Genomic DNA, 12,474 nt, shown 5'->3' on the forward strand with positions numbered 1-12,474 from the left:
GAGTCCTAGGGACTCCATGAAAACTACTGTCCTGAATTTTTTAAGTTTATTATTGTTTTTTTTTTTTTTAAGATTCTATTTATTCATTCATGAGAGACACAGAGAGAGAGAGGCAGAAACACACACAGAGGGAGAAGCAGGCTCCACACAGGGAGCCCGATGTGGGACTCGATCCCAGGTCTCAGGATCACACCCTGGGCTGAAGGTGGCGCTAAAACGCTGAGCCACCCAGGCTGCTCAGTTTATTATTGTATTTTTAGAAGTGCAGAATTCAGTGATTTTTTAGTATATTGACAAGGTTGTGCAATAATCACCAATATCTAATTTCAGAACATTTTCATTAATCATATCTATTATCAGCCACTCCCACCACATCCCTCTCCTCCCATCCTCTGGCAACACTACTTTACTTTCTATCTCTGTGGGTTTGCCTATTCTGGACATTTCACATAAATGGAATCATAGGATATGTGGCCTTTTGTGTCTGGCTTCCTTCACTTACCATGTTTTCAAAGTTCATCCATTTTGTAGAATGAATCAGTACTTTATTCCTTTTTATTGCTAAATAATATTTCATGGTGTAAGAAGATATACCACATTTTATTTATCCATTCATCAGGTGATGAATATTTAGGCTGTCTTTACTTTTTGGCTATTATGAATAATGCTGCTATGAGCATTCATATATAAGCTTTTGTATGGACATATGTTTTCATTTCTCTTGGGTATGTATCTCGAAGTGGAATTGGTGGGTCATATGGTAACTATGTTTGACTTTTTGAGAGCTGCCAGACTGCTATCCAGAGCAGCTGCACTATTTTACAGTTTCCACCAGCAGTGTATGAGGTTTCCGTTTCTCCACAGCCTCATCATTCATATCATTTTTAAGTACGTTATTTTTAAATGTCACTTATTGTAATCAGAAAGGCAACAAATACCAAAAGTTCTATATAGAAAGCTATGTATTTACCTGACCCACAATCTCTGCTGATACACTGCTGAAACAATCATGATCATCAGCAGGAAGAAAGGCAGGCAGTGTGAGTCACACACTCAGATTCCACTAATGGAAGATGAATTTCAAAGATACACATAAAGATTGCTTAAAAAATAATACCGCACACATTGCCAAATGAATAAACCCCCCCCCAACACACACACACCACACTCATATACACAAATCAAGCAAACATGAGATCAGCATATTATTAAGTTATAGAAAGGGTTGATTTATAGTGAAACCGTTTCCCACTGGCAAGCCTAGTTCTCATATATGTAAGACCACCTAGGAACTCAGCCCTGTGCCTGAGAACAAGAACAATGTGTGCACTAGGATTAATTATTTTTCCCTATTGCAAGAGCATCCTCTTCAGAGTCAGAGAGAGTTAAGACTCCAATTCTGATGCTAACAGTATCGACATTACTCTGGGCTGGTTTCTTAATGGTTTTGAGCCTCAGTTCCTTCAACTGTAAATAGGGCTAATACCTAACTTGCAAGGTTGCTGTGACTGGCACAGTACAGGCACTTAGTAAGTAGTAACTTCTATAATATTTACTGCCATTTCTCTTACATGGCAATTATCCACGACAATCTTGGGCAGTGAAAATAACTAACCTCGAAGTAGCCAGTTCATCTTCTTTTAGTTAGAGGTAAAAGTACTAAACTACTAAATACTCTGATGCAAATCTGAATGTTTCAATTTTCAGTTAATAGAGAAAACTACTGGATAGATATTTGAAAAATAAGGCTAATGTAAAACTCAAGTGTTCTGGACTTTAAAATGCAATCTATAACTGGAGGGAGAGAGAGAAGGCTATATATATATATATATATATATCACTAGAGCTGCAGTAAGAGAAGGTACAGTGGAAAAAAAAAAAGAGAGAAGGTACAGTGAACTGGGATTCCCAAAAAAATGGGTCTTCACCACCCTCCCAACTTCTGTGACTGTAGGAAAGTCAATTATTCATTTATAAAAGGATTATCATATCTGCTTTTATTATATTTTGGGATTGTTTAGAGTCAAAACTTTCTAGATAATTAAGAATTATTCAATTTTAATAAATATTACTGATAATCATAATATGTTTTTAATCTTAAACGCACAACAATCGAGTCAAATTTCTACCATAATTTGGAAAGTCTAAAGAAGTAATCAAGTGTATTGGAGAGAAAAAAAGATTTGGAAGCCATGAACAAGGTTCGAGTTGGTTGCTACTGTCCTATTAGAAGAAAGACTTCCATGATCTAAGTCTCAGAATGTTTAACTATGAAACGGGAATCTCTCTCTTCACATCGCAAAATTAACTCAAAATGGATCATGGACCTAAGTGTAATTGTGAAAACTATAAAATTCATGGAAGAAAATATGAAAGTAAATCTTCATTAGCCAGGGTTAGGCAGTGATTTCTTACATATGACACCAAAAGTGCAAGCAATAATGAGAAATATTGGTTAGACTTTATTGAAAGTAAAAAGTTTTGTCCTTCAAATACACCATTATTAAGAGAAAAGACAATCCATGGAATGGCAGAAAATATCTGTAATTAACATACTTAATAAAGGACCTGTTTCCAAAATATATAAAGAACTCTTACAACTCCATAAAAAGACAAAACATATAAATTAAAAATGAGCAAAGAATCTAAACATTTTTCCAAAGAAGTTAAGGACATGGCAAGGAGCTCAAGAAAAGATGCTCAACATCATCAGTCATTAGGGAAATGCAAATCAGAATCACAGTGAGATACCACTTCTCACCCACTAAGATGGCTGTAATAAAAATGACAATAGTAAGTACTGGTGAGGATTTAGAAAAGTTGGAATCCCCCTACATTGCTAATGGGAAAGTAAAATGGTACAGCCACGTTGGAAAACAGTTTGGCAGTTCCCCAAAAGGTTAAACAGTTACTATATGACTCAGCAATTCTAATCCTAGGTATAAACCCAGGAGAAATGAAAACATATGTCCAAAAACTTGTACATAAATGTTCACAACAGTGTTATTCATCATTGTAACTTAAAAGTAAAAACAACTCAAATATGACATCAACTTATGAATGGACAGACAAAATGTGGTTAATCTATACAATGGGACATTATTCAGCCATAAAAAGGAATAAGTACCAATTCATGCTACAACATGGATGAACCTCAAGAACATTATACTAAGTGAAAGGAGCCAGACACAAGACCAAACACTGTATGACGCTATTTACAGGGAACATCTCAAATAGGCAAAATGTATAGAGACTAAAAGTAGTTTAGTGTTCCCAGGGGTAAGGAATAGTGGGAATGGAAATTCACTAATACTGAATATGGAGTTTCTTTCTGAGATGGTAAAAAAGTTCTAAAATTAGATAGTAGTGATAGTTGCACAACTCTAAATATATTAAAACACAGAACTGAACATTTTAAATTGGGGAATTTAGGTATAAATTAAATCCCAAATAAAAAGTCTAAAAAATAGGGATAATCTTCTACCTCTAACTACTTCAACCACTTACCAAGATAGCAGATGTGAGAGACATTATTTTAAATGCACACCCGCTAATTAGGTAGTACAAAAACCAGGTCAGGACATAAAAGTAATCTTCCCATTTCAAGGACATAAATGGAGATGATAAAGTTCACAGCACTGCATTCTGAATTTCAGCGCCAGACCCAATTAGATGGTCCTTCAAGGGATAGAACTATTTCCAGCTAATGGTTTCTCAACTTACTTTATTTGAGGTAGAAATCTGAGAATGAGATAGGGAGTTCAGCTTCTGACAAGTTAAAACTTGTAATCCTGCTTAGTTTGAAACTCTGTAAAAACAATTTCACCTTCTATCCACCTTTCCCCCTTCCGGGCCTTTTTCCTTCCCACCCCTTGGCTCTTTTGCCAGAAATGAAAACTCTTCTCTGAAGAGAAAGAGGATAGGAGGGTTAGTAAGATCTGTTTGGGCACGTCAAGATGTCTAGGTTTTCCTTACTACACACACACAGGTATACTTTCATCTCATATGCTTGGCTCAGAGCCTAGGGTTTTTTGGGGTTTTCTCTCTTTTTCAATGAGTCTGGTAGTTTTATCCAAAGATCCTTCTGACATTGATGGGGATCACTTGGATCCCTGAAATGCTTCTGTCTCTGGTGTTGCTTTCAAAATGTCTTTTAAATAATTGAAAGTGACTGAGAGGATACACGAGCAGATCCACAGTATAATAAATAACCTGACTATAATATCTTACTAGAAGAATATTTATCATATTTGTTATTGAATATCTATTTCAAAACTGAAATGTGAAAAATATCTCAAACATCTGATATACATTATGGGACCCCCAAGGACATAGTTTAACTCCTATTTTGGAAAAGAGGACTTCTACTTTTTACTTTATATACTTCCTTCTCAAATTTTTTAGAACTATGAAAATGCATTAATTTGTGTAACAATAATAACGATATAATAAAGAATGAAAAAAATGATACACAAGGAGTCTAAAAGGGAAAGACACTTAATGGCCATAATCTAAGATTAGGCCTTTTAATTATGAACTCTGGTTTGTAACTGGAACACAGGAACTTGGTATATAATTCTCTGCCTGAAGAACTTGCTACTGAGTACCCACCCACTTGGGAGAAGCCGCTGCAAGAACTAAATCAACCATCACTTTCTCAGTAGGACTAAGAGAGATGCAGGCTGTCTTTCATAAAACTAAAATTTAACTCACAAGGAATTTAGTTCTCAGATGGCTATAATGGACAGATAATATACACACCATAAATTCTTACATCAGGTATCAATAAGGAACTGTTGAATGAATTAATTTATTTAATTCCTCTCTTCTCTGCCAGTAGACTGCAAAGTTGATGAGAAATTACAAAAGAAATACAGCTGATCAACAAATTAAGCAAAAGATATGCTGTAATTTTCACATGGAGATATTTAGACAGCCTAGAAAGGAAAATTTTATTTTATTTTATTTTATTTTTTTTTGAAAGGAAAATTTTAAACAGAGACACATGCACACATGCATGCACATACACACACACACACAACTAAATCCTACTCAAACCACAGCCAAACACCCCTTCTACTGCAGAACATTTATAAGTAGGCTGGCTTTGTCTGACTGGGAGTCCAAAATGGCCTGGTTCTTGGCATGCTTTACGCCTGGGCAAAGGACATTGGCAATGCAGGTGGGAAAATCTAGCTCTTTCCTTTCATAATGGGAAATTCACCTAAGGCCTTGGCCTTTAAGTGCATGTTACAAACACCAAAACATCAATTAATTCAAACTTGTCCATTGTGGGGAGCTGAGAACAGAAATTACACCTCTACCCCCCATGTTCTTCATTGCCAAATTAACTACTAACTGATTAGCACACCAATTAAAATTACTAAAAACAAACATAAAACCAACAGTTGTGATTTTTATAGTAGACCCTAGAGGCTAATGAGCTCAACGGGTTAATCAGCTAAGGAGCTTATTCCAAACAGTAATGTTGCCATAGGAGAATGACATACCACCTCTTCTCCAAAAACCGTCCTAAAAAAAAAATCAATAAGAAACATCTCCTTAGCATAACAGTATTAGAGTTTCTCGAGAAAAGTACCAGGCATTTGAGGTTCTTGCTTCACCAATTTATTTTGCTTCCATAAGTACCATTTATTGTCATGTGACTTCCTGAGCCCCAGGCATATCTTAATTCCAGGCCTCTGCCCATTCACCTGTAGGTAGTTACTTTCTTGAAACCTTCTACTCTTGGGCACCTGGGTGGCTCAGTCAGTTAAGTGTTCAGGTCATGATCTCACAATCCAGGGATCAAGTCCTATATCTGGCTCTAGGCTCATCAAAAGTCTGCTTCTCCCTCTGCCCCTTACCCTGCTTGTGTGCTCTCTTTTGGATGTGCTCTCTCTCTCAAATAGATAAAATTTAAAAACAGAACAAAACCCTACTCTTTCAGCTTCTGCTCTCAACTAGTTGTCCTTTTACCTCTTTGGGTGGTCATTTTGTCTCCTTTGAGGAATTTTCTTCTTTTTAACCTGGGCATGACAAGTAACTGTTGAAGTGTTTTTAAGTATATAGTAGGTGCACGATAAATGTCTGCTGAATAAAGAATGAATTCCAAGGCTCTGGCCATTATCACTGTATGCTATCCCCTCCGTACTCTCTTAAGCTTTAACTGCTAGACCTGTTCAGAGCATACAAAAATTATACCAAGAAAGAAGTAGCCAATAAAGATCTAAGCATGCCTTGTGCTCACAGAGGACCTTGCCTTTTGCAGATAAACAGAACACATCAGTGTGAAGGACTGCTATTACTGGCTTTAATTCTTCACTTTTCCCTGCATTCATGCCCTTTGTTCTATGACCTGGCAGTCTGTCCCACTAAAGAAAAAGAGTCTATTTCTCTACCTCTTGACTTTTGGGCTATGCCACATTGGCTTATTTCAGCCAACAGAATGAGACAGAAGTGATAAGATGCTAGTTTCAAACTTAGGCCTGAAGAGGCCTCTGGAGTTTATTCTTATTCTCTTACACTTCTGCCATCACCACAAAACACTCGAGTAGGCCACTGGGCTAGTCATGACCAGGAACAAGTGCAGCAGAGCTGCCACAGCCAGCCCACAGAGCTGCAGGGCGAAGCAGAACTGTCTAGCCAAACCCAGCCTGCATCACCTCAATTCCATGGGTCTACAGATGCATGAGTGATAATAAATGATTGGTGCTTGAAGTATTGAGGTTGGGGTAGTTTGTTACATAGCAATAACTACCTGATAGAGCCTGCCTACTCAAACTTCGGACCTGAGAAGTAACATGTATCACCACATTATCTAGCAATCTAACAGTAGAAGCAGTAGTAATATAATGGTGATGATGATGATGATGATAACACTAAATTCATAACAACTAGCCTTATTTGAACACTTACTGTGTGCTAAGTACTTTTTAAAAAAAAGATTTTCTTTATTTCAGAGAGAGCGTGTGAGAGCAGGAGGAGGGTAGAGGGAGAGGAAAAGAGAATATCAAGCAGACTCCATGCTGAGCGTGAAGCTTGACACTGGACTCAATCTCATGACTCTGAGGCCATAACATGAGCTGAAATCAAGAGTTGGACCAGAGTGCTCCTGCACTAGGCACTTTCAAGGTATTAACTCATTTAATTCTAATATTAACCTCTATAAAGTAGACTTTTCAAGATAGAATAGTTTCAGATTTACAGAATTATTCAGAATATAGCACAGAAAGTTCTCATATTTTCTACACCCAGTTGCCTCTATTATCAACTTTCACATTAGCATGGTACATTCGTCACAATTAATGAACTAAGAATGACATTTTACTATCAACTAAAGTCCATAATTTACTCAGATTATCTTTGTTTTTCCTAAATGCCTCTTTTCTGTTCCAGGATCTTATCTACCACATTACATTTTATCATCATATCTGCTTAAACTCTGACAGTTTTAACCCTTCCCCTCTTATAAAATTTTAATTTTTTGGGTAACAGTTTATTGAGATATAATTCACATATCATAAAAGTTGCCAATTTAAAGTATACAATTCAATGGTTCTTATAATACTGACAGAGTTATTCAATGATCACCACAATCAATTTTAGAATGTTTTCATCATCCCAAAAAGCAATCCTTACCCCAGTTATTAGCTCCTAATACTTTCCCCTTTCCCAACAGCTCTAGGCAACTTCTTACCTAGTTTCTGTCTCCATATATTTCCCCATTCTGCATATTTCATATAAAGGAACCATATAGGCAGCTCAGTGGTTGAGCATCTGCCTTTGTCTCAGGTTGTGATCCCAGGGTCCTGGGATCCAGCCTGCATCAGTCTCCCTGCATGGAGCCTGCTTCTCTCTTCTGCCTGTGTCTCTGCCTCTCTCTCTCTCTCTCTCTCTCTCTCTCTCTGTGTGTCTCTCATGAATACATAAATAAAATCTTAAAAATAAATACATACATACATACTAAGTAAATAAGTAAAGGAACCATACAATTTGTGGTCTTTTGTGACTGGCTTCTTTCACTTATAATGTTTTCAAGGCTCATCCCTGCCACGACATGTTTCAGTATTTTATTTTTATAAAGACTAAGTAATAATCCACTGTATGTATAAAATACAGTTTGTTTATATTTGTGCTGTTTCCACCTTTTGGCTAATATGAACAGTGCTGCTATGAACATTCAGGTATATAAGTTTCTGCATGGACATATGTCTTCAATCTTTCTGAGTATTATACCAAGAAGTGGAATTGCTGCGTCAAGTGGTAACCCTAAGCTTATCTTTTTGACGAACTGTCAGGCTGTTTTCCAAAGTAGTTGTACCATTTTACATTTCTATTTAGCTCCCTTTTTACAGATAGGAAATTGAAGACCAGAGAGATTAAGTAATTTGTCAAAACCCATACAGCTGAGCAGCAGAGGAATGGAGGTACACCCAGGTGGTCCATCCCAGAGTCCTAGCTCTTGACAATTACATTCTTCGGGTAGAGCCAAGAGAAGCTGTGAGATAACTGACTTTCTCATCATGTCTGATTCTCATCCTTTAGGAAGGGTGCCTACTCTCTACATCCCTGTTTGTGATATTTCTCTGCAGATTTGGAATCCACAAATTAATGGAGACCGGGAGAACAGTAACAAAAAAATCACAAAAAAGAAATAAAATTATTGCGAAAAACATTTCTATGAAAAATATTATATACTCAGATTTTTTTAGTTTAAAGGGAAAGCAAGGGTACATACTAGCAGTAGTCAAGTACATAAAAGGTTAAGGTAATGAGAGTTTATGTGTGAGACATTTTTTACCTCCTTGAATGAGAAGAAATGGGTTGTGATCTATAGGATAATAAAGACGTCCTCATCATTATCAGACACTGAAATTCTTTTTTTTTTTTTAATTTTTATTTATTTATGATAGTCACAGAGAGAAAGAGAGGCAGAGACATAGGCAGAGGGAGAAGCAGGCTCCATGCACCGGGAGCCCGATGTGGGATTCGATCCTGGGTCTCCAGGATCGCGCCCTGGGCCAAAGGCAGGCGCCAAACCGCTGCGCCACCCAGGGATCCCCAGACACTGAAATTCTATTGGAATCTTTAGGGAACCATCCAGGAATATTATTATTATGATGTAAATTGAGTCCTCATTAGGAGGCAGGAAGATGGACAAAATGACCAACAGTCTGATGGCTTGATGACTTTAGAGATTTTGTGCAAACACACATGCTACAATCTTTGGTTCACAGACTCAAAGTCCTTTAACCAGGACTAACTTACCCTGAATAGCAGACAGATATACGAAGGTATCTTCATGCTCCAAGTTCTCCAAAAATATCTGGAACCACAAAATAGAGCAGCGCTATGATTTGCAAAGAGCAAGCAGGAGACCCTTACGGCAGCCTCAAAAGAATAAATGCTTTTCTTCTTGTCTTAGCTAGACATTGGTCTGACTTCAGAATTTTGTAGAGAAAACAGTATATAGGTTTGAAGTACTATTTTTACAATAGCTAAAGAAGGGCAGCAAGTTAGGGGGAGATACTTCTTGAAGTGGCTAAGTATATACCAGAAGTCGGCATGGAAACCAAAATCTGGGGAAAAAATTCTGAACATTTTCTCCACGTATACTACTCATGGTGGACAACATTCTCACGTGTATCATGAAAGACTACCAGTCATGACACACATGATGCCAAGTTTGGGGGTATGTCCAATTGACAGCATATTTGCTATAATTTGGTCCTTTTCTCTTCCACTCAGAAAGTATATGGAAATGCAAGTGACAGAGATGTTACTGGGATAACCTTGAATCTATTCTAATTTATGTTTTAAAACCTTTTGCAAATTTTGGCACTTCAACTGACATTAGTAATGAATTATTTTCAACAGATTATCTCACAATTTAGGAACAAACCAGGGTATGTCAACTGCAGAGGACACTGCTTATCTAGAAGCTATGACAGCAACATATTAAATTTAGGCCCTAATATGAGGGCCAGAGAACAGGAGTGGCCATGTGCCCATATTCTTTTTGCTTGGTATCTGGTGGGGAGGACGGGATGTCTGTTCCATATACAGCGATGCATCATTTGCTGGCACAGCGGTTCTTGATACCAACTTGATGCTGCCGGTCTCCACATCTGCACCATGCTACAGAGAGCCTAGATTAGTTAAACTGGAAAGAAGGCCAGATTGGAAGGGGTGAGGGTCATGTAAATAAAGGAAGCTTAATCCAGGGTAGTGGCCATGGGAATAAATAGGAAGAGATACATATTTGAGAAACTTCTTGGAAAAATAATTGACTGGACCTGACTGATCATGGACAGAAGATGAAGGTTAAATAAGTTAAAGAAAATTCCAAAGACGTTCATAGCATTCACCATCTAAACAGTTGTATGGGGGCGCCTGGGTGGCTCAGTCAGTTAAGGATCTGCCTTCAGCTCAGGTCATGATCTCAGGGTCCTAGGATAGAGCCCCATGTCAGGCTTCCTGCCCAGTGAGGGAGCTTTCTCTGCCCCTCCCCCTTGCTCGTGTGTGTGTGTGTGTGTGTGTGTGTGTGTGTGTACGCACGCGCGCGCACACTCTCCCAAATAAAATCTTTAAAAATAATAAACAGTTGTATGATGGGATATTTTTGATGATTACTCAAAGGAGATATATAATGAGGTTTTTATGAATATTTCAATGGCAACAAATCCTTGGCATATTTCTGGCCTTGGTTTTCTCATCTATAAAATGGGGATAATACCAATACTGCAGCTATTATGAGAACTGGAGATAATGTAAATTATCTGGCTCAATAAACAACAGTTATTATTTTTATTATTACTGTTAACTTATTTGAGAAAAAAGTAGGGGGACAGAGGGAGAAGTAGGAACTCAAGCAGACTCTGCACTGAGCACAGAGCCCGATTCGGGGCTCAACCTCAGGACCCTTAGATCATGACCTGATCCAAAACCAAGAATCAGCTGCTTCACAGGTGCTCCAACAGCAGCTATTATTATTATACCATTGGTTCTAATACTTTAGTGAGCATAGATAAATGTTTTTAATCAGAATTATAACTCTTAATCTAATGGCTGAAGTACATGAAAGAGGAACAGCTATGTGGCTCAGTCAGTTAAGTGTCTGTCTTCGGCTCAGGTAGTGATCTTGGGATCCTGCTCCCTGCTCAGTGGGGAGCCAGTTTCTCTCTCTCCCTCTGCTCCCCCTCCAATCACATTCTCTCTCTCTCAAATAAATAAAATCTTAAAAAAAATAAAGTATATGAAAAAGATGATACCAATGACAGTGAGCTTTTTATTAGATGCTCATTATGTGCCTGGCACTATAACTAGTGCTTTACATATAACTAGTTTTTTTTACAAGGTATCAGCAGGGCTGTATTCATTCCCTCTAAAGTCTCTTTTATTATTTAGTTGTTTGTTTGTTAAACTAAGCTCTACACCCAATGTGGGGCTTGAACTCACAAACTCGAGATCAGTAGTTGCCTGTTTTACCAACTGAGCCAGCCAGATGCTCCTACATGAACTATTTTATTTTACACCTTTCTTTTTTTTTAATATTTCATTTTTAAGTAATCTCTACGCCCAAAGTGGGGTTCAAACCCACAACCCTGAGATCAAAAGTTGCATGCTATACAGACTGAGCCAGCCAGGGGTTCCCCTAAATCGTGCAACATAAAGTGAGTCCTATTGTTATGTACCACTTTGCAGATGCAGAAATTGAGGGTCAGAAAATTTAAATGACTTAAGGGACCTGGGTGGCTCTGTCTGACTTTGGCTCAAGTCATGATGATAGAGTCTCATGTCTGGCTCCCTGCTTGGCTGAGAGCTTGCTTCTCCCTCTCTCCCTGCCCCACACCTACTCATGTGCACACATGCGCATTCTCTCTCTCTCTCAGATAAATAAGTAAGATCTTTAAAAAAAAGAAAATGTAAATGACTTATCCAAGAAACTGGCCTGGGATTTGATCTGTAGTCTCTAGACCCTTTGCTCTTAATCTCTAATCCATACTGAGGTCAGGAAAATTCACACAAAACTGAAAAGATCCTCAACTAAGCATACATTTTTCTCATACATACATCTCCAATGTAAGGAACAGCTTCTTCACTGTGATGGGGGGAGAAGGTGGAGGTTGGAGGGTGGGGGGAGGGCCCAGTTCTGCACAATTCCCCTATTAAAAGGGGCCCAGAGGGATGCCTGGGTGGCTCAGCAATTGAGCGCCTGCCTTCAGCCCAGGGCGTGATCCTGGAGTTCTGGGATCGAGTCCCACATCAGGCTCCCTGCATGGAGACTGCTTCTCTCTCTGCCTGTGTCTCTGTCTCTCTCTCTCTCTCTGTGTCTCTCATGAATAAATAAAATCTTTTTAAAAAAATTAAAAAATAAGTTAAATAAATAAACAAACAAACAAATAAAAGAGGCCCAGAAAAAATAGATGGCTTCTTGGAAATCCGCCCCTTTCTTTTCCTGTTCATGCTCAA

General features: G+C 38.1%; 1 protein-coding gene across 2 annotated transcripts in view; it reads right to left on the reverse strand.

Moving 5' to 3' along the window:
* Window positions 1-12,474, reverse strand: part of TANGO6 (transport and golgi organization 6 homolog) — a 202,862-nt gene that overhangs the window by 111,715 nt on the left and 78,673 nt on the right. For both annotated transcript variants that reach the window (XM_041769887.1, XM_041769888.1), the window contains exon 14: window positions 9,271-9,328. In XM_041769887.1, coding sequence (XP_041625821.1) covers window positions 9,271-9,328 — 58 coding nt within the window. The remainder of the gene's footprint in view (window positions 1-9,270; window positions 9,329-12,474) is intronic.

Source organism: Vulpes lagopus, chromosome 10 (genome assembly GCF_018345385.1).
Source record: "Vulpes lagopus strain Blue_001 chromosome 10, ASM1834538v1, whole genome shotgun sequence".
In the NCBI taxonomy this organism is placed as follows: Eukaryota; Metazoa; Chordata; class Mammalia; order Carnivora; family Canidae; genus Vulpes; species Vulpes lagopus.